Genomic DNA, 24,990 nt, shown 5'->3' with positions numbered 1-24,990 from the left:
TCAGCAGACGCGTCGTCTTTTGCCTCATCTTCACTTTGGGACGTGAAAATCCATATTACTGCGCGTATGATTCTGCAGAAACGTGCGCTTCTTTCCATTAACCCCTGTCACAAAGCCATGAAGTTAGAAATCAGCATTGGTTGTTTCAGGAACATCTGCTTTAATGCTAGCGTCTTTTAACCAAGTTTAAAGGTGTCCAGTTGCACCCGTTTTTTTTTATAGCGTCTGTCCTTTTTAGGGTCGCAGATGATCGGGGGGCCTATTTTGGCAACAAGCACGGTACACCCTGGACTGGTCAGCAGCCAATCACAGGATGTGTCCAGCACATTACTTCTGGTCACCTTGTGATATAGGCCCAAACTTTTAGTTCATTATTTTGACAAACACTTATTATTTAAGTAGTGTGCCTATTTGGGGCTTCCCGGTAGTTATGGTTACAATAAATGCAAGCATACAGGAAATACACAGACAAATCATGTGCTTTGAACGGGACTTGAGCCAATCAAATGGTCTATTCTGAGCATCTTTGCAAGTAGAGTGAGTGGGTGTTGTGAGGCAGGCAAGCGGTGATGAGAGAAGAATGTGAGAGAATAAACACTTTAATTTCTGTGAAGGCAGCACGGTGGATTCATGGTTTGCATGTCGGACGGGCAGTTCTGAGGTTGCAGGTTTGAATCAAATTCACCAAAAGTCATTTAAAAGCTTGAATTTATGAGTAGGTTGTCCATATTCCTTGAACAAATTATGTTTCAATTGAAAAAAAAAACTATTATTTTTTAGGTAAGTAAAAAGTATTATTTTTTTTAGGTGACAGTTTTATATAGATGTTGATTGAAACAAAAAGGTTCAAAAGGTTCACTGACTGAAGTTTGTTCACTGACTTCACCTCGAGCCACTTTGAATTGATGCCAAAGTAGTTGGATACTTTATTTTCAATATTATTATTATTATTATTATTTTAAAATATTAGCTATACTAGTACAATCTAATGAGAAGCCTGTACAAATACACCCATATTGTTACTCACCACCAGACAGTAGATTTGGTTAGATTTTTTTTTAAAACTTAATCGAACGAAAGGTCCTGGGTTCGATTCTAGGCTCAGGCTCTGTTGCGTCCAAGTGTTTGCGTGGAGTCCATGGTGTAGCCTGCCTCTTGCCCGAAGTCAGTTCGGATAAGCTTCAACTCCAGTTATCAACATGGACCAGAAAACGTGTATAGAAAAGATGCATGGTCTCCCTCATTTGCAAAAAAAGATGACCGTCATCACAAGCGAGACACTCACACTTGCTCGCTGAAGAATATTCTTCAGTGGCTCTGCCTCGCAGTTACTTACATGACCTTCTGTTTTGGCCGCTGAAATCCCCTGAGCAACTTTTGTCTCGTAATGACCTTTCCTACCTGGCGCTCAATATTACAGTCCGCTATTTAATTTTATCTGTCTCCCTCGGGGAGCTTCCACTCCCCTGAATATCACTTCTTTCTTTGTATGCGTGTGTGCATGTGTGTGTTCCGTGGCTCGTTAGTGTGTACATGTGCTAATGTTGCTCAGAGTATTTGCAATTACCAAGCTGCTTTTTGTACAAGAGCGTCAGGGGGTCTCAGAAAGGTCATGATGTGTGTTAGAGCGAAAGCACAACAGTAAGATGTGTTTGTTGGAAGCTTGGCACACTGAAGTTAAAGATTTTATATTGGCTCTGCCATTATTTCTCACAGCTCGGTCATTAATTTTATTTTTAATCCAATCCAAACTTTATTAAGGACACAGACGCACACACGAAAAATATCAACAATGATTTAGCTTTGCTGTCCATCACAAATCAAGTACACTATCTGAAATTTTTTTTCTCCCATTCTTAACGATATAAAATGTTATTCTTTGTGTTTCTCAATAAAATGAGGGGGGAAATGCTGACTGATATAAAAAGTATTTGCAACTGGGTTCAAAATTCCAGGTGTTTATATGACACACACAAAAAAGGATACAATGTTCGATTTTTCACCGATCTGATCGGCTGGATCAGGATCGGATAATATATAGCATTTTATGCAAAAAAAAAAGAAGAAGGGACTGGCTGTGACGCCTTAATTTAACCGATCAATTAATGACGTCATTAGTCCGCTCCACAAAATAAGACATAACATGTTGTTTAATGTTGATCAGTATTTAAACAAATATTTTTCCCCCCATGCCTTTCCATTGACGTCAATTATACATATGGGTTTTCACTATTCCTGGGCCAGACCCCACAAATGGCGACGGTCGACTGTAGAGCAAATATTCGTTTTTTTTGTGTGTAATATATGTATTGCTTCACATTCTAATCAAATCAGTTATCATTTTTTATCAAACTCATTGATCGCTGATCAGTGATCGGCTGAAAAATTCCAATTGTGTAAATTCTTTAATAAATCATCGCGAGACTTTAAACTATCCATCGTTAATCTGGCCAATAACCTTTACAGCTCCCTTTAATTAAAAATAAATAAATAATTTTTTGGGGAAAGAGGACATAATATAAACAACTCAAATGTGGTTGCACAAGTGTCTACAAAACACCCTTTATAACTAGGTTAATTCAACCCAGGGCTTTTTTAAAAAAAAACAAAAATATAAAATAAAAAACTATTGTGCACAGTGCCCCCTAACCTGAAATTTTAGGGTCTCAATATGAAAACATAGGGGCTCGCATCTGTATATCAACTTGCAATGTAAATATTCACATTTCCACTCATTTTCACCTTTATACTGCTATATGGAGATGATGTGCGGAGCAAAAGTTTGTTAGCAACAAAAAAAGTTAAGAAAAATCAGCACAGGTGCTAGCTTGCTCCCATGGTGGTTGTTTACCTGTTAGGGAGCTAGCTAGCTAGCTAGCTAGCATCAGGGGCTAAAGCCAAACTGTTGCAGGGTTTTTACTTTTTGGACCTGGATTTGCCACTTCTGTGCGTGAGTAGATGAAAAATCTATTTACACTAGCTTAGGGGCAACATGCCACCATTCAGGGGCACTCTGGAGCCCTGCAACCGCATGTTAAATGGGAGTTAGAACTCACAAGCCACCATTTAAAAGTGATGAATCCCAAATAAAATTCAGATGTTCTTGCAGACTTTTTATTGCTCTGATGGGTTTATGCTGACACGGATTGCTATTTTGAACTGAAACCTGCCTGCTAGAACGGCTGAACTTTATTTGGGGTTAATCAGAGGCACTTCAAATGTCAATATACGGTAATGGACGATTGCCATTTAACATATTCAGATGCGTACACTATATTTTGGTCAAAACTAATCAGGTCAGGATTTTATTCGTAGGTCATATTTGATTCTTAATTCAGATCCTTTGCCCTATTGTGTGTGTGTATAATGTTGATGATTATTATTGTAATAGTTAATGCTGCTTTTTTATATGAGGGTTTGTGTGTCGGAGAATGGTGGCTAGTAGGCCCACCCTGTGACCGCTATCCACAGCCTGAGAGTGGGAATCAGTAAAGTAAGCACTCAGGGATTTGTCACGCATGTGCCACACTGCAAGCAATTCCCTTTTCATTTATTCAAACAGCGCAGGTAGCATCTGCCTTCATCCCCTTTCTCGCATGTTATTGTATTTTCTTATTTATCTGTATGCACACGTTTGTTGTTGTGCATACAAAAGTGTAGGCGGCGTTGCTTACACACACAAGTTGCTGAACAGACAATAAAAAGTTGTGGTCTGCAGAAGCCCCCCCCCCCCCCCCCCCTTCAATATCAATTTTGTTGAATTGCACGATACGTATTGCATTTGCCGTGTGAGTCAATAGCATGCCGTCCTTGGGTGAATTTGTTTTTGTGTATCTTCAAAGAAATGTGAGGCCCTCTCGCTGCGGGAAATAATCCCATCAAATTGGGATGAGGGCAGCAACTCTTGAGACAAGACTGCAATAATGTCCAATGCTTGCTGAAAGCTCTTTTCATTAACTAAGAGGAGGGGGGGGGGGGGGGGAGGGGGGTGCACTGAAAAGTAATACAGTACTCATATCAGCCACTTTGTTTCTTATTTTCTTCTCATCTGGTTCTGAATTATTATTACCATTTTATTCAACCTCTAAACCTTTTCAGGTCAGGGTTTCCTTGTTGACAAATAGAATACTGTATACATATTACACTAATATGCTCAAAATGCTTTATTGCACCGTAAAGGGATACTTTACTTATTTAATCATTTTCATCAGTTAAAAATAAATAAATTCGTTTCAAATTTATTTTCGAACTTCATTATATTTCATGCACAATTAGTACCTTTAAAAACACATTTGGCCACTTGCTGTCAACTGAAAACGTCACAATTGGTCAGAGCTCAGGTAACGACCAATTACGGCTCACCTGTTTTCTGTGTTTGGTCATGTGATCTTCGTAAGATGAGCCGCGATTGGTTGTTACCGAGCCCTGAGCACATGTGATGTCATTTTCAATTGACAGCAAGAGGCACGATGTGTTTTAAAGGTATTAATTCTACATTAAAAATAATGAAATTATCACATTAAGTATAGACAAAATATTAACTTTTTACTAATTGTATGAGAGAGAGAAAGAGAGCGAAACAGACAGACACAACCAACATTTCACATACACGCTTCTTTAAAAACGTTAGCACAATTTGAAATCGTCTAGCTAGTAGCATGTATAAAGTTAACAACTGTACTCGTCATTAATTTTTAAGCAAGCGACGTTTTAAACAGTTCTGTTGTGATGACCTTGAAGAGTTACCGTCCCGCCGATTAAATCAAAAAAGCCTTTCAGCGTTGACGTTGGCACTGTATGTTTTTATAAATCGTGTGTGTGTGTGTGTGTGTGTGTGTGTGTGTGTGTGTGTGTGTGTGTGTGTGTGTGTGTGTGTGTGTGTGTGTGTGTGTGTGTATGTGTGTGTGTCTGTGTGTGAGCGCACATCTACGTGTATCTGTCTCTCCTCTCTTAAAAGTACGCCTGTCTGTCTGTCTGTCTGTCTGTCTGTCCATCTGCCAGTCAGTCATATTGCGTGCCTGTCTTCTGAATGTTTCCGGTCACTCCTTGCGCTGTCATCACAATTCCAAGCCTTCTGTCTGTAGCAAATATTTTTGGCGCATATGAGAATGACAGATAGGCATAAGTTAACTCATTCACTGCCATTGACGGCTGTAGACGTCAAAAAATAATTTAAACAATTTCTAGTAGTTTAATTTTTTTTCCACTTTTGTTAACAAGAGTATGAAAACCTAGAAAAAATATATTGTACATTTAGAACAGATATCAAATTTGTGATAAATTTTGAGTTAACTAGTGAATAATGCGATTAATTACGTAAAAAAATTGCGACCCTAATTTTTTATAATCTTTTCTTTTTTGAAAAAAAGAAAAGATTATTAAAAATTAGGGGCGTCAGGCGATTACATTTTTTAATCATAATTAATCGCATGACTTCACTAGTTAACTCATGATTAATCAAAAATAATGTATCTGTTCTAAAAAAAATTCTTGGTTTTCATACTGACATTCACTGCCATTGACGGCTATAGACGTCCAAAAAATTATTTGATCTATTTATATTAGTTTAACATTTTTTCCGACTTTTGTTAACAAGAGTATGAAAACCTAGAAAAAAATGATTGTACATTTCGAACAGATATACAATTTGTGATTAATCGTGGAAGTCATGCAATTAATTCCGATTAAAAACTTTTAATCACCTGACGCCTCTAATTTTTCTTGTTAACAAAAGTGGGAAAAAATGTTAAACTAATAGAAATAGTCCAAATTAATTTTTGACATCTATAGCCGTCAATGGCAGTGAATGAGTTAATTATGTATTCTTACTGCTACCCCCTCAAATGGTGTCTGTGCTTCAAATTGACACCAAAGTACAGTAAATTACGATTATGTATCATTCCCCATGCATCGAGAATCACATTTTGTGGAGAGATGCACATCCATAATGGATGGCACATAAAAAAAAAAAAGTGCTTGTACAGTTTTAAGGCCTCCTCCCATCTGCGAATAAATAGTTGCCTCTGGCCACTATTTGCAGAAGTGTGTCAATTCTTTGTCCTATTTTGAATGATTTGAGAGTGAATTGTAGCTGAAATAAATGTAAAAAAGGCTGACTTGAACAGAATGTGGCGGCTCCATCTTTATGGTTCCTCATCATCTCCTTTCATTGCCCTCATCCTTACCTCCCCCCGCCATCCATCTTCCCCTTTCCAATCTACACCTCCCTCCCATTCATTTATTACCTCCACTTTTCACATGCAACCCTCCCCGTCTCTCTCAGCACCATTTCCTCTTTTACTGCTCAGAGCGCTCCTCTTTTTGTTTGTTGTCCCCCTGAGCTTGTTGCATAACCCCTGACATTGCCCCCACCCCCACCCCCACCCCCACCCCTCCAGGTCCTTCCCCTCCCTCGCCTGACTTCCTTTGACGTTTGAAGGCGAGTGGGGATCTACTCAGCTGACAAAGGGAGAGGCAATGACGTCATGTCAGACTTGATACACCAGCATCTGCTCTGGTCTAAAAATACAACACATGCGCACACACAATCACACACATGCACGCACAGAGTCAGTCTGCGGCCGCGTTCAGCATTTGTTTCCACCTCTGTGCTCAATTGAGGCGGCCCGGCTTTTGCACAACTGGGTCTTTCTATCACGGTGTTAGGCTATAACATTGTTATGTGAGAGGCTCTAAATTGGATCAGGATGTGTAGTGTTTATCCCATATTGTTGATGTAAACCATTTTGAGTCAATCATTGGTCGAGCAATAGAATTAATACAATGCAATACAATCTCCAGAAAAAGAAAAAGAAAAAAAAAGATTTAATACAATGCATAACTTAACTCATTGCTAGCTTGTTCCCCATTGGTGTATAGCATAGGCTATGTCTTGCTCCTGACTCGACGTTTGCTGATCATTTTGAGGATTTGCATTGAAAAAGGGGGTCCAAGTGCCCGTTAATTACATCTTTAATTTAATATTTATCAGCACCAACAGTTGGGGTGTAGTACGATTCAGAATCGATTTTAAATGTCCCCAAATCGATTTTATTTAAAATATTTTATACTGTCTTGCCTTTGTCTGTGTGTGCCTTTATTTGGAGCGCTGTTCATGTTGTACCCGATTTGGCCACTTAGGGGCAGTGTGGTTCTAACCACATTAGAGAGTAGAAAGAAAAAGTCACAATCAAGTTATTCCAAAAAAACTTGGGTTTTTTTGCAGCGTGGAGCTGTTCTTTTGAGTGATCAAAAAAAAAGCTGCGAGTAGCGCTAATTAGCATTAGTGAGTCAGACTGGAGTAGATCATTACAATTCCTTCATCTATCAATTGAAGCAAAAATCATTGTCAATCAAATCATTTTGAATAAAAAATTGTTCTTAATCGGATTCTGAATCGAATCACACACCCAAAAATCGGAATCGAATCGTGAGACATTCAAAGATTCCCACCCCTAACTTACAGTGTCTGTATATGTATATTTGACATTTTTCTAATGTTTGCGCATAATTCCCACAATATAGTCGATTTTTAAAGCTCTCCGGCAATAACCTCCCCTCATCCTCTCAGTGTCTCTTCCTGCTTTGAGATGACTACGCAGTGCTTTAAAATGCATTAAACAGTGGTCACAAATGTATGCGAGCGCTGCACTTCAAGCAAGACACGCCCCAGTTATTACGGTCCCTCCGAGCGAATGTCGGACCGGCAACTTCTCTGGTGCTGCTCAACTGTGTGAGCGCTCAGTCGTTTCACGATGCCGAGTGGGTGTTTGTGCGTGACCCTCGGTGACCCAGCGTTGCTGCCCCGAGGGCACGGCAGTGAATAAGAATGTGTTCTTCATGTTGCCCGACTGAATAATTAAAGTCTTTTTCATCTGCACTGCCTTTGTGCTATGACACAGCTCGCTACGTCTTGGCACCATCTTTCACTTCTTTTACTTATCAGCTGCTGCATAAAAGAGGAACTACTTTAGCAACGCTGTTTACTTAAATCGACTCAAATTTATTCTAAAAACAAAACATCAACTTTAAAATACTGCTAACAAAGCCAGACTAAGTTCAGTAATGACGAGCTACACATCATTCAGTTCCACTTACTGTATAGCCAGCTCGTGTTGACTCGCAATAGTTGATTTAATCAGTCTCTGGTGTTAGCAGCTAGTGGCTAACAGCTTTTTGTATACATTTTTTAATTAATTCGTTCATTCATTCAGTCAGCCGGCTAGTTTGTCATTTTGTTAATCAGCTTTATATTCGGTTTGTTAGTTTTGTTAATCAGTTTGTCAGTAAGCTAGTTTGCCAGTTCATTAGTCAATTATTCAGTTAGTTATTTCACACTGCAAAAAGGACAGTAGAAATTTTAAGAAATATTTTTTGTAAAATAAGAAAATTATTAGTTCAAATAAGCAAAATTATCTGCTAACAGAACAAGAACATTTTATTTACATGATTTTGAAAAATAAGAAAATAATACTATAGGCCCATATCAACTACAGCGGTCTTTAAAATAGTATTTTTAGACTAAAAACAAGTCGTATTGACCTTTTTCAAGCTGCAATATAGAGAACAATTTTCTTAAAATGCTTACGCAGGGCGGTAACGGGTCCCATTTTTATCATCTTTGGTCTTTCTTAAAAATCCCTTTTTGCAGTGTGATGACTGGAAAGAGGAAAAATGAGCTTAGTAAATATAACTTTCAACTGAATCAGCACTTGAACTGATGATTTTTACAAAAGAAAAATGCTTACAATAAAAAACTATATTGCACTTTTGTCTGATTGCTTTTATACTTGTATTTTTGCTTCTATTGTTCTTTTTATTAGATTATGCAAAATCTTAATTTAAGAAAATTCAATTTATGAGACCTAAGTTTCGAGCCTTTCATTGTTTGTTAGTCATCTTAAATTGTGGAAAAATGTTTCTTTTAAGCCTCAAAGTGCTTACTGGCTGTTAACGCTGAATGCCAAGACTGTTTCATCAAATAAGATAATTAAGTAATGAGTATCTTAAAATAAGCAAAATAATCTTGTCTGACGATTTAATTTTAAGTAAAAATAACTTGTCCGTGCGAAACAAGCAAATTTAGGTTAAATTTAAGAAATTATATCAGACTTAAGATTTTATTTTTTGCAGTGCAGTCAGTTGTTTCATCTGTGATTTGTTAGTGTGTCAGTTCGTACACGCCGTTTCATTTGGTCAGTCAGTAAGTCTCCCTTCTTTTCTTGGTGGTCTACTAGGGACGCGGAGACTGCAGCTCTGTCAGACTTGGAGGTCATCTCCCAGCAGGTGGACGATGACAACCAGTGCTTGGCCCCTCCGGTCCAGTTGGTGAGCTTCGGCTACCGGGACCTTCCCCTCGCGGCACTGGACCTCTCGCTGGCTGGCTCGCAGCTCCTTTCCAATGCTGATGAAGACGAAGCCAGGGAAGGGTGAGTAAAGTGATGATGAGTTTACGCTGATGACACACTGGAAGTATTTTTCTCCCCGAGCGACTATTTTCATATTCGTTGGCCGTATGTTTTTATTTGACAGTCTGCGTCAACAGATTACTGCATAATGAGATATGTTTGATCATATTGAAACGCACAATCGCCGACTTCAAATCTGTTCCTTTTCATCGACACTTTTGTTTCTCTGACGGTAAGGCTGGTTGCACGTCATGTACCGTGCTACTCGCGCTTCTTAGAGATTGTCATCAAACAAGTAACGCGTGTCAATGTTTGCTGTAAGATCACAAATATTTATGTTTGTTACATCAATTAGCAAGCTTGCACATCACATCACATCACATCACACAAGACTTTCTCTTATTTGGCATCAGTTGATGTAAAAATAACATTCCCATGGTTCACAACGTGCACTGGTCGTTAATCATGGTTGAAACTGACCAATATCGGCGTGAAGCGTGACAAGGCCGAGTAATGTCAGCATAAAGATTGGGTCAAATGAAGCCGCATGTAGATTGTGCAGCTCGGATATTCTGTAATTTGACCTGGAATGCATGGGAAGCTGAATTCATTCACTGCCATTGACGGCTATTGACGTCAAAAATTCATTTGATCTATTTCTATTAGTTTAACATTTTTTCCCACTTTTGTTAACAAGAGTATGAAAACCTAGAATTTTTTTTATTGTACATTTAGAACAGATATAACATTTGTGATTAATCGTGGGTTAACTAGTGAAATCATGCAATTAATTAAGATTTAAAAAAAATATCACCTGACGCCTCTAATTTTTAATGTTATTATTTTTTTATCGCGTCAGGCGATTAATTTTTTGTTGTTGTAATTAATGGCATGACTTCAATAGTTAACTCACGATTAATCACACATTTTATATCTGTTTAAAATGTACAATAACATTTTTTAATAATCTTTTTTTAAAACAAAAATAAGTAATTTTAATTATTTTATTTTTTAAATAAGCTTTAAGAAAAAAAGTTTATTAAAAATTAGGGGCATCAGGCAATTATTATTTTTTTAATCATAATTAATCGCATGATTTTATGACTAGTTAATTCACGATTAATCACAAATTTGATATCTGTTCTAAATGTACAATAAAAAAAATTCTAGGTTTTCATACTCTTGTTAACAAAAGTGGAAAAAATGTTAAACTACTAGAAATTGTTTAAATGATTTTTTTGACGTCAAGAGCCGTCAATGGCAGTGAATGAGTTCATATAGTCGGTATGTATGTTTATCATTGTAATTTACTTACTGTAGTAACATTTTAACAACAGTTGCAGGGACATACTTAACAAAATGTGTAAACCAGCTACCATGTTTGGATAGATAAAGGGATACTTTTATTGACACATAGAAAGTTTGTGTTGTGTGACATATGGAAAGAAGGTCACTTGCCGCACATTGTTTTCCAGTCTGCTCACGCTCCAGTCTTTCCATTGTGTCGTGCACCTGCGTTCTCCATCCCATTAAAACATACGCTCTCACCAGGACACTTATCCACACCATAAGCTGACGCAGGGGATCCAATGGACCCATGCTGTACATTACAAGCCCGGTCCAAATGTATCATTTAGGTCACTAAACCGACCATTTCGCAGCAGTGCACTTTGGCAGCGCGGATACTCAACACTTGTATCTCTCACTGTGGGTCATCTTTGATAAGAACAGATTTGTATTTGCACCGATAAACATTGTGCATCTTGTTATTGCGCTTTCCTCCTTGTCTCGGTTAGTGCTACAGTTGATTTTTTTTTTTTCTTGTCCCGGGGAACGCTAGTGGGTAACACGACTGTGTCTACAGTGTTGAATTATGCATGCAGCATTTCCTATTGTTGCTCCACCAGTAAAGCACCTGCAAGGCGATGTTTCATAAACAAGCATCACTTTAAAGCCGGGGTCAGATGTGGGCTATGTCACCAATAATTCAATTTACACGGCTTAATTCCTTGTCATGGGAAGGAGATGGTGTATATTATTTTATGAAATGTGCTTCCATTATCGTACGTGCAGCAACATAATCAATAGCATCTGCAATTTAGTAACAATATCGTAAAGAACATTTCAGTTGTAATATTTTGACATATTAAGTGTAAAATGTGCCATCAATGCCATAGTCTTTAATCTTATTTTCATTCTTCTATTGTAGTAACTTCTATACACACTACTTAAAAAGCTTTTATTTTCATAAAGTTAGGGTTCTTGTCCATCAATTAAGGCCAATCCCTAATTGAGCTCATTCACTGCCATTGACAACTATAGATGTCAAAAATTCATTTGATCTATTTCTATTGGTTTAACATTTGTTCCCACTTTTGTTAACAAGTGTATGAAAACCTAGATTTTTTTTATTGTACATTTAGAACAGATACAATTTGTGATTAAACGTGGTTTAACTAGTGGAGTCATGCAATTAATTACGATTAAAATTTCTAATCACCTGACGCCTCTCATTTATATTTTTATTTTTTTCACTCACTTCAATAGTTAACTCACGATTAATCACACATTTTATATCTGTTTAAAAAAAAATCTAGGTTTTCATACTCTTGTTAACAAAAGTGGGAAAAAATGTACTAGAAATAGTTTAAATGATTTTTTTTTTACGTCTGTAGCTGTCAATGGCAGTGAATGAGTTAAGCAAAATTTACATAAATGGGTGTTTTTACAACTTGCAGATCTTCAAATGAATGTAATTGGAGTCACTTATCATTAATCACAATCGGGTTGGAATTTCAAAAGTAACAATTTTCACTCACCCCTCACCACGGTGACCTCTTTGACACAATTTTAGTTTATTGTGTAGACTTGAGTGCTGCAAGGCCTCCGTCTGCTAATTACACAATCAATATGCCTTTACTGCAGCAGGTCGTTAGCTTCCTCAAATGACCATAACAAGAACTGTGGCTGTCCACCGTCGTCACGGTTTACGACAAAGTTCATTATTGCAAGTTAGTGCTGGTGATGGGAGAGGTTCTAAGTCTTGTTGGACCACAATGCGATGTGATTTCATTGGGCCTGATTTGATCAAATCAGAGAAAAAAGCAGTGGCTGATGATTGTGCATCTTTAAATACCACATTTGATAAGCAGATGCAACTTTGCAACAATGAGGGACCTTGGGGAGAACAGATCTTTTCCACAAACATTTTTGAAATTCCAGTTACCAAATGGTCTCAAATCTAAAATGATCTGAGGGCAGACAGTCACAAGAAGGTGTCATGTCACATCAACTATTGCAAAACGACTTTTCAATTATAATTCTAAATTTGAAGATTATGGTGCTTTTGTAAGAGTAAAATAAATGATTTTGTGTTGTTTAGTTTTTTGCTGTCGTTGAAAATAGGCATCACAAAAAACGCCTGGCACCAAAACTATTGAGCTATTCGCATTGGTCGTTACAAGTTGTCAAATCAGCATATTCCCACCACCAAGCGGTCAAACATTTTGGAGCATGACCACGCAATGTTTCATCAGTAGAAGTTGTGCAGCAAGAGTGCATCTAAGAAAAAAGACCGATTGTTGAGCTCACTTTAAGGGAAATGGGGCAGAGGAAATCTTTTTTTCTTTATGGCAGTGCAGGATGATGAAGTGTGTTTGAGCTGAGCCGAGACACCGGCGGTGCCGAAGCAATCCACAGCCGTAAAAATGAAAATGTATAGCGATGGAACGTTAGCGGCTCCACTGACCCAGCCTGAGAAAGTGCATTTCCCATTTCCACTCACTCTGGAGTATGTGCAAATGTCAGCAAAACTTATTTTGAGAAGTCGAAACACAGGAAAACTTGATGAACTTTTTCCTTTTGCGACGGATTCAAGTTAATGTATTTGTTTACTGTCGCTTATTAGAAGTGTCGTGTGATGTTTGGTGCTCACACATGTACGTTAAAGTGGTTGTCGTTCTACTGAAGTCTTGTCGGTGTCAGTAGCATATGCATTCAGAACATTTATGTACTGTCAAAACAAATCAAGAAGGCTGCGGACTCTATGCTAACACTAAAAGCAACACGCTTCCCTCATTGTTAACACTCTCTGTATGTTTCCCGAATGAACTCAATGTTGTTTGGTAGCAGTGAGAACGCAATCTGACATCGATCCGATTCAGCTGACAAACGGCCCAGTCAGGTCTGCGAACAATGGACGTAATGGTGATAGAACTACAGATGAAACGGATGCTTCAGGCTGGATTTACACACTGCCTACATCAGGTTTTGTGATTACTGCACTCTTCTACTTTAAGTTAACCATATCAGCGAAAACTCTGTCCACATTTACTGTGCACGAGAAACACGGATGTAAACAATAATAATACATAAAACTATTCAACATTTCTTACTAGTTGATCTTGATAGTGTGGGACTTTGCTTATTGTATAGATTTGCGGGGAGGGGGGGGGGGGGTGTATATACAGTCGGTCATTGATCAGGGCATTTTGCTGCCTACCAATTTTTCCAGATTTTTTTTTCAATGAAGGCCAATATTCATTCCTGCTATTTGTGTTTGTTTCACTTGAATGAATCATTCTTCCTTTTCACATTTTGAAACCATTAAGGGAAGAGAGGGATAACACGTTGGGTCCCATATTGCGGTTGAGCATAAAAACTGGCATGTTTAGATTTTCGTGCCGGTAATTTGGCAGACAGCTTTGCACCTTGCTGCATGGGGCTTTCTGGTTGACCTCGGGCATTCCAGCGTCCTCGGTGCAGCTCACAATTTGGTGACAAAAAGTAAACGAGAATTTAGACCCGGTAAAAAAACAGGTCTAAGTTGTGGCGCGGGCAATTTTGTTTCACAAAGTATTTTCATCATGAATATGACCGCAGTGTGCATTGAACCCTCTGAATCATTGAAAAAAAATCAATTCATCGAACAGATTTAATATTATCATCATCTTCTTTATATATTTTTTAAATCACCCACAGCAGTCACACCATGGACATGGATGATTGGGGTGCCCTGGTCAACGTCACATCTGCTTGCCGTTCCTCACAAACATACTTTGCACACTTCAATCTCCTACACGGACTCCAGCAAATCAGTTTCAGCTTCCGTCATTTCAAAGACTGTGAGCATCTCACGCGGCGAATTTCAAGGGAATGAGCGGAGCCCTTTCCATTGGCTAAGCAATCTGGCTATGAACACAACGGCACAAACCTCCTGTTGTGTCTGTCTGTGAAAATACCAAAATAAAGGAAACCCCCCGCACAGACTTATAGATGTAGAGCACATCATCTTTTTATCCTACCCAACTAGAGAACAAAGTTTACAAACTGAATCAGATCATAGAACGGCACATCTAGTTGTGGAATTAATTACTCTTGACGCCATTTCACTTCCACATGATCTCCCAATAAAAAATGGCACCATCACTGTTTGCATCTAATGTAAAGCTGCCACCCGTTTTATGGCGGGAAGCGCGCGGCGGGGATTAATCACAACGAGAGGCTCCGGCGCCAAAGCTGCCACGGCGTGATGAAGCACCACCTGTCAACCGCTCTTTTGCATATCATAGCCGCTAGCATTGTGAAGGTGGAGCTGACCTTACCGCTATCTCTCACATTGTACGCTGCCGCCGCCAAAGTGTGCGCGGCATCCGTGTGCATGCGCCGACGGAACGCCAGCAAATGTATTTATAAACCGAGCGCCAGCGAAAAGCCGGGGCTGTGTGGCGGTTGTTATCTAATCCCCTGTAATCATGCTTCACTTCATATTCCAATTTATCCTGGGCTGTCACACCTCATTAGGAACAATGGCGTTGCTTCATTGATGCCTCTGTATATTTAGATAGCTCCGTTTCCAACTTAAATTATTATTATTATTTTTTTTTACATTTTATCCTTTTCCTTCCCATCATCGAGTTGAAGCCCGCAGGAGCGCATGAGAACCCGTTGTAAATCGTGTTCCGCTCACTTGTCGCCTCATCGATCAGGGGCTCCTGGTCATCAGGCCCAAGAGAGCCTCCAAGTTGCGCTTGGAGGGTTCGGTTAACTGCATTGCCGTTCCAATCAGGAGAAGGGTGGGCGCCATTGTGGGAGGTGGTAGTTGGAGCTAGTATCGGGGGCCGATTGCAGTGTTAGCAGTTTTGGTGCCCTGGTGAGTAAAGTGTACTTATTAATAGACTTGGGTCCATCCATCTTCCTGTCTGGAGAAAAGGCTGGGCGGGCCAAGGTGTGGCGTGGGCTTGTGTTCAGCATTTTTATGGCCGCCCACTCTTCCCTATAGTGGTCAAGCTTCATTTATTTGCCGCTCTTTATTTATTTAGTATTTCACGTTTCGTTTCAGTGCTTCTTGTGTGCAGCTGATGGAGCTATCAAGATTCATTCATTCAACCTTTTTAATGGCTGACTGATGGAGCAGTGAGTGACAACTCGAGCGATCTTAAAAGATGGTCGTGCTTCCTGCATCCCGCATCCAGTCTCTTCATCTGTCTGTTCATCTTCATCCTCTGAGTTGGGAGACTCATTTTTCCAAACCTTGACCGAGACAGCTGTAAGAATGCTTTTGAAGGAAGGTTAAACCTCAAATGAAGTTTCGGATGACCATAGCTGAGAGCGAGTGTTCTGGCGGTTTTGATTGCGCCAAAAGACTCACACTGTGCCACTAAATGGTTTGCTGGAGTGGGATGAAATTGAGGGAATATTAGATCAACCTTTCAAGTGGTACTACTTGAAAAAAAAAAAAAACTAATTTTGAATTGTTTGTCTTTTTATGAAAGAGAAAAGGGGCTTAAGATATGCCACAAATTGCGTTTCTATCTATCTATCTATCGATCGATCGATCTAGCTATCGGTCTAGCTAGCTAGCTAGCTAGCTATCTATCTAGCTATCTATGTACATATGTTGTGCCTTCAGTAAATTCTTCTGATTGTCCATTAAGTCTTAAGGTTCAGTTATAGAACCACCACTTTGCCTTTTTTTTGTTTTAACCTATATGGGATTAACATATTTTTAAACTACAGTGGTGACTATCCAAACTATAGGATCAAATCCGCAAGTATTATTTGCCTTTACATTGTTTTCGCTGGTTCACACATCGCTGACCTGGTTACTGAGTAAAATACGTCTACAGTGTAAATAGTAGAAGCAGGGAATGTCTAGAGTTAATGCAGTCCTTCTCAAATATTTTGTGGGGGGGATCAGGTGCGATGCTGGGGGTGGCGCGTTTGACTCCAGGGATCATATTATTATCTTTATTACTATTATTATTATTATTATTATTAGTAGTAGTAGTAGTAGTAGTAATTTTTCGCCGTACTAGAATAAAGTGCCATTGTGCATCCACTACAGTAGGTGGCGCTGTCTTTGTCAGAGAGTGCACAAGTAGTAGTAGCTCCTCTGGAGAGGTGTACTTACAACAATTTTATTGACAAATGATACTATTTATAGTCACGATGGAAATGTTCTTTTTCCTTTTTGGGCATAACAAAAAACTAATTGAGAAGCACTGAGTTAATGTGAAGACAGGCACAGAAAGTAATATCCTTCCACACAAGAGTGAGTAACTTGATTTGATTTTAATTTTATTGAGTCTTTCTTAATGTACTTCAGTTAGCTTCATACTTTATTTATATACTGTATGTATTGTCTTTTCCCCCCTTCTACACCAAAACTGTGTATGTATGGACCTGGCCTTAGTGTTCCTAAAGATTAGTGACATGAAAACACAGCCACTTGCACTTTATGCCTCAACCATGCCGCCAAGATTACACAACACAAAGATAGCTCATCAAAGAACTGACTTAGGATCTATGTTGCTAGACTACCATCTCTCCCCTGAATTGGCTTCCTGGCTTTACCAGAGCCCACCTGAGCTGTGGCATGATGTCACCTTCCATCCCATTGGAGAGGTTGGCGCCTGCCAGACACTGAAGTAGTAGCATATGCTGCTGATGCGGCTGTTCTAAATGTGCAAAGGGCCCAGATGGTTCTTCTAAATGTGACGTGAGCAAGTGTTTAAAAAAGGAAAGTTCATCTTTGCCACCCAACCTTGGCAAAGGTAAAAAAAAAAAAAAAATCTAATTTTGGAAACGACCTCTTTGGTGTTAGTAGGTGGAGGGTGAATGCTAGGGGTGGGAATATTTGAATGTCTCACGATTCGATTCGATTCAGATTTTTGGGTGTGCAATTCGATTCAGAATCGATTTTCGATTGAGATTTTTTATTCAAAATGATTTGATTGACAATGATTTTTGCTTCAATTTATTGATGTTTAAGGAATCGTAATGATCTACTCCAGTCTGACTGGCTAATGCTAATTAGTGCTCTACTCGCGGCACTTTTATCACTCAAAAGAATGCCTCCACGCTGCAAAAAAAACTACTTTTATTGGAATAACTTGATCGTGATTTTTTCTTTCTACTCTCTAATGTGGCTACAACTTAACAGTGTATCAGACCGCATGGAACCACACTGCCCCTAAGTGGCCAAATCGGGTACAACATGAACAGCGCTCACAATAAAGGCACACACAAACAAAGGGAAGACAAGTAGGGGTGTGAATTGCCTAGTATCTGGCGATTCGATTCATATCACGATTCATAGGTCATGATTCGATTCGATACCGATTAATCCCTATGCGACTCTATAAATTGATTACTGAGAAAAAAATTGTTTTACTTACATTTAGAAAATACTAATCAGTAAATTTGTATCTACACTGTAAGATTTGTATGAAAATGTATTTATTTATCTGAAAATTCTTGGTTATAACTGAGCCACTGCATTTAACAAACAGGTTGCAGTCGGTTTCATGTTTGAACAGCACAAAAATAAAATATTAAGGCTTAATGTTCCATTGATAGAACATTCTTCCATGCTTAAAGTGTGAATCCTAACCCTAAGTAAGACGTTTTGTTGAATATTCCCATAAAAAAACTGATGTTTAAAAATCGATTCGAGAATTGCGCGCTGTATTATCGCGATATATTGACAGTATAAAATAATTTAAATAAAATCAATTTTGGGACATTTAAAATCGATTCTGAATCGTACTAAATGAGAATCGCATTTCTTATAAGAATCGATTTTTTTGGGGCAGTGAATGCTGCCAGTCTTTTGGTGTTTGGTTGCTTACCATGTTCATTAAAATCTTTTTGAAGGAGTGTCATGTGAAGGTCAAACTAACTCATCATCACGCTTCCTTTTAAATGCTTGCGCTTTGTCAGAAGAGACACAGACGTGGTCGAGTCAATTTGGCCCACTTTAATTAGCCAGTGCAGGAAGTTGTCAGAGGCTGTGACCGGAGAGCGACCGTTTCATGTTAACTCCCAGACTTCCTAATTCCTCTGCTGCAGACATGGCTGCTGGCCAGCATGGCGAAGGGTGTAAAAGTTTGAATTTTTGATTGACTGTATTTATGTCTGGAGCTCATTGGCCATAGCATTAGGTACACCCAAACAAATGAATCGACATTTATTTTGGGTTCATACTATACACAGCGGACTTCTTTATCTGAGCTGATCATCAGGCGCTCGTAGGTCTCCCGGTCCCAGCATTCAATCGGCACGCTGTTATCGATTGCCCTGCCTGATTTAATCTCCCTCCTCTGATACCCTGTCGAGGACCACTTCATCTCAGGCGCTGACAGCTGTATCAACACATGCTCCGGAAGCAGGAGAAAAGAAGAAAGACATTCCCATATTTGAGTTCACCTTAAAAAAAAGATGTCATTTGGTAACTCTCGCTTTAGGGCAATGCACAGAATAAAAGCCTATATGATAAAATAAGAGTGAGTCATCATAAGGGATCACGTTGTCACATTATCATCATAAGGGACATAGTAACTGCATAAGTATATGACATCCATAACACAATGGCATAAAACCCAAAAAGAGTCATAACAAAAAAATAACATCAGAAAACCGAAGCTAAAAATGGAGCCAAGAGAACGATAACACCTGAAAAAGCTACAAATAAATAAATTAAATCTTCTTCTGGGTCCGTTTCTGCCCTTTGCCAAATTTGTCTGCCGTTTTTGGGGTTTCATATCTTGTTCAAGCCTCCCCTTATGGAAGGATTTAAACAAAACACTCTACAGGTTGTTTAAATGCATGGCAAGAAACCAATATGTCACAGTTATGAGTTATTTACAGCAGATTGGAAGCGACAGAAAATATGAGCTGAGAAAAACAAACAAACTGGCTAATTTGAACTCATTTACTGCCATTGACGGCTATAGACGTCAACAATTTATTGGAACTATTTCTATTAGTTTAATTTTTTTCCCACTTTTGTTAACAAGAGCATGAAAACCTAGAAAAAAATGATTGTACATTTAGAACATATCAAATTTGTGATTAATCGTGAGTTAACTAGTGAAGTCATGTGATTAATTACGAACAATTTTTAATAATCTTTTCTTCTTTTTTTTAAATAAGTATTTTTTTTTAATCTTTTCTTTTTTTTATAGAGAAAAGTTTATTAAAAATTAGAGGCATCAGTCGATTTTTTAAAATCATAATTAATTGCATGACTTCACTAAATAACTCACGATTAATCACAAATCTGTTCTAAAGGTACAATAATTTTTTCCCCTAGGTTTTCATACTCTTGTTAACAAAAGTGGGAAAAATCTTTAAACTAATAGAAATACTTGAAATGAATTTTTGACGTATATAACAGTCAATGGCAGTGAATGAGTTAATAGACTTTACAAAAAAAAAACACTTTTACTAAAATGCACGAAGGGAGACGAGTTGACAAATAATCCAAGTTGCGGAGGTGACCTTGTCCATTGTGACTCGGGCCAGGTGCTTCTGTCAGACTGTCAGAGCCGAGTGGGTAAGTACAACATTTGCTCTGTTGCTTTAATAAGACTCATTAATATCCTGCGTGTGTCAAGAGCAGCTTCTGCGACGCCCCCTCTGGGCCGGACCACTTTTGGCATCACGCAAGGACCCACAATACACTCATGGCTGTCTTATCAATGCTACTTCACTCCAAGTCACATTGAAGCCTTTTTTTTTTTTCTGCGATATTTCACAGTTAGCCTGTAACAAGATGGTTGGTGTTATCATTGCAGATCGTAACTCAAAGGTTTATTGCTATGTTGACTCATTTTAATATCCTCTGATGATAAATCTGATCCTGGCATCAACGCACAAAGCGGCGTTAAGGGTGTTATCAAAGGAGCATGGTGCATGGATGGTGCCCCCCCCCCCCCCTGCTCTCTCTTTTTACCCAACACAATGGTGCTATTCTAGTGTAGAATAAATAAATGGGGGGGGGGGATGTCTGATGTCTTTTAAATCATTTTCTAAAGCAACACTTAACTCTGCAGAGAATTATTTGCAGCGAAGTGTTTCACACTTTCTTGAACGTGCGGCTACAAAATGCTTTGATAGCATTTGGAGAATTTATTCGTAACCGTATCAAATATTAAGTTGATGCTGAGAGTGGTTTAGATGAATGGGACAGCTGGCGGTGGCTGTAAATTATTTGACGAAGGTTATTATTGCAGGCTGAGAGGTGCAAATCCCTCGAGTGTCATGTCGAGCGTGGATGGAGATGACAAAAAAAAAAAAAAAACATGCTTCCCCCACCCCCAAAATATTATTATTATTATTCAACAGATATAATGCTATTGTGGTCACTCTTTACTTAGTTAGCTTATGTTCTTATGACAGCATCAGGTATGAGTGACAGCTCCCAAATGACATTTAATTTAAAGAAACATAACCAGACCTTTCAGCAACACAAATAATGTAGTGGTGTACTGTTTTGTATAAAAACAATTGAATATCTCATGTCAACATAGTGACCCTGAATCATCTATTTTAGTGGTATACGCAGTGTTTCCCAACCATTATGGAGCCGTATAATTGACACCCATTAAAATGTGTTGGGAAAATTGGGCAAAAAAAAGAGGTTAAACCCAAATATTCTAAAACATTATTTTTTTTTAATTTTCTTTCCTCTCCCATTTTTTTAGATATTTTTTTTTAATGAGCCCTACAAGTAGAGTTGTCAAAATTAATCGATTAATCGACAACTATTTTAATAATCGATTAATCGTTCGGAGCCATTTTTTTTATTTAAAATTTTCCAAATTCTGTGATTTCAGCATATCAACAGTAATTGTTCACTGATTTCTGTAGTCCTTCATGAAAGATGACTGATTATCTTCTGTGTTTAATCAAAATAAGACATTTGCAAACATCAACATGACCGAACTGGTAACATAGTACAACATCAATCCCCACCCCCCTTTAAAAAAAAAAAAAATCACTATACAAATACAAAGTATGAAATAAACACCAATCACTAGTTAATAAACAGTAATCAGTCAAATTAAAATGAATCAGTTTAGTCGATTAATCGATTGAATAATCGATAGATGACTCCATTCTAAAAATATTCGATAGTGACAGCACTACATAAGAGCAGCGCGCCAAGCAATGGAGACGTCAAATGATGAAGGGGCCAAAACGCTTCGCCGGCGTCAACCACTTCTTCTGTGCCAGCGCATGACGAGGAGGCAAAAATTGAAACCGGCGCCAAGTTTCCATTCCAGCTGGAGAACTGCTGAGAGGCTTTGTTCATCTCAGCGGTCCTACCTCAAGCTCCTCAGTATGACTTGAATTGACAGAAAATAATGAACCCAAGTCATCATGTTAGACTATTTCATTTAGGGCTGCAAATAACAATTTGTTTAAGAATATGTTTTGTTTTATTAATTGATGAATCGGATAAATAAAAGTTTTAATTACATCATTATATTAACTAATTCACTGCCATTGACGCCTATAAACGTCAAAAATGTATTTGAACTGTTTCTATTAGTTAATTTTTTTTTCCACTTTTGTAAAAAAAACTGTTTTTTTTAAGAAAAAAAAAGAAAGGCTTATCAAAAATTAGGGACGTCAGGCGATTAATTAAAAAAAAATTGTAATTCATCGCATGACGTCAATAGTTAACTCACGATTAATCGCAAATTTTATATCTGTTCTAAATGTACAAAAAAAATATCTAGGTTTTTATACTCTTGTTAACAAAAGTGGGAAAAAAATGTTAAACTAGTAGAAATAGTTCAAAGGATTTTTGGACGTCAATGGCAGTGAATGAGTTAAAAAAACAAGACATTCGATTAAAATTGACAATGCTGAAAATTCACAAACATAAATTAATTAAGATTCAGTTGTTCACTGGGTCTTTAACATCAGAAAATGGGCAACAATTTAATTAATAAATAATTATTTTTTCAAATAAAAACGGATGTTCGCATATGTTTTATTTTGATTTAGCACAAACACAGTTAGTCTGCTTTGATGTAGGACTATAAAAAATTGAGAATATTTTTTGTATAGAGGTTGAAAGTCTGAGGATTTGGACAATTGTAATGTATACAAATTATTTATACGAATTATCCATTCTCAGTAATAATTATCAACAAATTTGATAATCAATGAGTTGTCGGTTAATCCATTATTGTTGCACCTCTAATTCAATTTATTACATTAAAAAAATGGACTGTTTTTACTTGAATTTTTACATGCCTCTCTACTCCCTTGACTGTGGAGATGCAGATTTAGCTGCAAGCCCCCACCCCCAAACAACCTCTGCTACAGTGGTCCTCTTCATGGCCTGCTGAATAGGAAGTTCATCAACATTCCAGCCTCAGATGCAGCTAATGGTCAAATCAGCAGTTCACAAAGCCTCACTGTCCCTTCTTCCTCTCTGTCAATGCCCTCACTCATCTCAAGTCTCCAACACCCTCACCTTAGCTCGATTTAGAGAGCATCTCTGCGAACCGCCGCCCTCTATTGGTCACACTGGGAACTGCAGATTTGAGATGGCTGTTTCCGCAGCATTATCGTCTCTCCTCCCGCGGTGAAGGCCATGCTTTCGTCCCTCACTCTTTTCCTAATTGACAGGCTCCCGGACTGCGAGGACCTGATTTTTATTGTCACCCACATTGTCAGCTCAAGGAGGCGCTTTGAGAAGACGACGCTTCTTCTTGTCTGTCGGGTGGTTGTCACGTCATCCGTGTGCAAATGCAGGGAGTCTTCCTCCACCTCTGGCGATTTGCCTTACCCCAATGAGGAAGACCTAAAACGGCGCCACGAAGGGACAAATCTTGATTGGTTGTGTTGACACGTTTACTGATACCTCATCAATACAAAATTCCACTGCTGAAGAGTAACACGTAAAGGACTTGCATTTGGGAGGGTTACTTTTAAAATGTAATCCATTACAGTTACAAGTTACCTGCTATTTTTTTAAATTAGTAACGTAATCCAAGTACCATAATATTAAAGTAATGTAACTGGATTACTTTTGGATTACTCCAATATTGAGTGTGCTCAATATAGATCCCGATGCGAATCTATAAATTGATCCTTGTGATTTTTTTTTTTTACTCAAATTTAGAAAATACTAATCAGTAAACTTGTACATGTACACTGTAAGATTTGTATGAAAATATATTTATCTGAAAATTCTTGGTTATAACTGAGCCAATGCATTTAACAAACAGGTTGCAGTCTGTTTCATGTTTGAACAGCACTGAAATAAAATATTAAGACTTAATGTTCCATTAATATAACATTCTTCCATGCTTAATGTGTAAATCCTAACCCTATGTAAGACGTTTTGTTGAATATTCCCATAAAAAAAATGATGTTTAAAAATAGATTCTACCACATATCGAATCGATTCAAGAATTGCGCGCTGTAATATCGCGATATATTGCTGAATCGATTTTTTTAACACCCCTATTAAATAATGAATTGGTGTGAGGAAGATTTGTTTGGAAGGTGTAACTCACATTATGGTTGTAGGCTAGCGGGCTAGCTAGCAAGAAGCTACAGCGCGTAGCATGCCGCTGGACTCAGCTCAAACTTTCGCTCCGAGTAAATTCCAGTGAATACCGGTCGCCATTTCCTCCTCCCGTCCGTGAAGCTTTTTCAAACTGCCCGCGTGTGGAGGACACGACTAGTCAGTTCGTTCTTTCGTTCCCACCTCCCCGACATGTAGCAACGGTCCCACTCGCGCGGGCGTGCACGCGCGCTCTGTCGCAATCAGATATTTTTCAAGTTTATTATTTTTTTCTCTTATTTATTTATCTAGATTCAGTGGTTAGCTGTTTGCTAGCATACTAACTTGCTTACTATTAAAATATGGTAAAATAACAATAGTATAAAGGTCTATCAGATAGATAGCTATCTACATATAGTAGTTAGTTATCAATACTACTTGTCGAAAAGTGAAATAAAATTATGACTACTAAAAATTTAGTATAAATAACAATGTTGTAGCGTGTTGTGTAAAAAATACTGTATGTCGAAGTAAATACTTTTTATATAGCACTTTATTTACACCATATAGTGCCCAAAGCACAAAGTGTCACATGAACCCACTCACACACACATTCAGACCAAAAAACTGAAACTAACTCTCTCTCTCTCTCTCTCTCCCGCCCTCTTTTGCACTCTCTCTCATCGTAGAAATTGTAATCCCTCGAAGTAATCCCCATTTTTAATAAATGTACCTGTAATCTGATTACATGTTTTTTTCCTGTAACTGTAA

At 38.2% G+C, this 24,990-nt stretch overlaps 1 protein-coding gene across 1 annotated transcript in view; it reads left to right on the top strand.

Moving 5' to 3' along the window:
- Positions 1-24,990, top strand: part of LOC147176938 (transmembrane protein 266-like) — a 45,076-nt gene that overhangs the window by 2,823 nt on the left and 17,263 nt on the right. The window contains exon 3 of the mRNA XM_086072217.1: positions 9,237-9,428. Coding sequence (XP_085928343.1) covers positions 9,237-9,428 — 192 coding nt within the window. The remainder of the gene's footprint in view (positions 1-9,236; positions 9,429-24,990) is intronic.

The sequence above is a fragment of the Leptonotus elevatus genome, chromosome 3 (assembly GCF_054856555.1).
Source record: "Leptonotus elevatus isolate MCC_2025b chromosome 3, RoL_Lele_1.0, whole genome shotgun sequence".
Lineage (NCBI taxonomy): Eukaryota > Metazoa > Chordata > Actinopteri > Syngnathiformes > Syngnathidae > Leptonotus > Leptonotus elevatus.
Note: the sequence above shows the minus strand (reverse complement) of the source record. Positions and strands in the feature narration are given on the sequence as shown.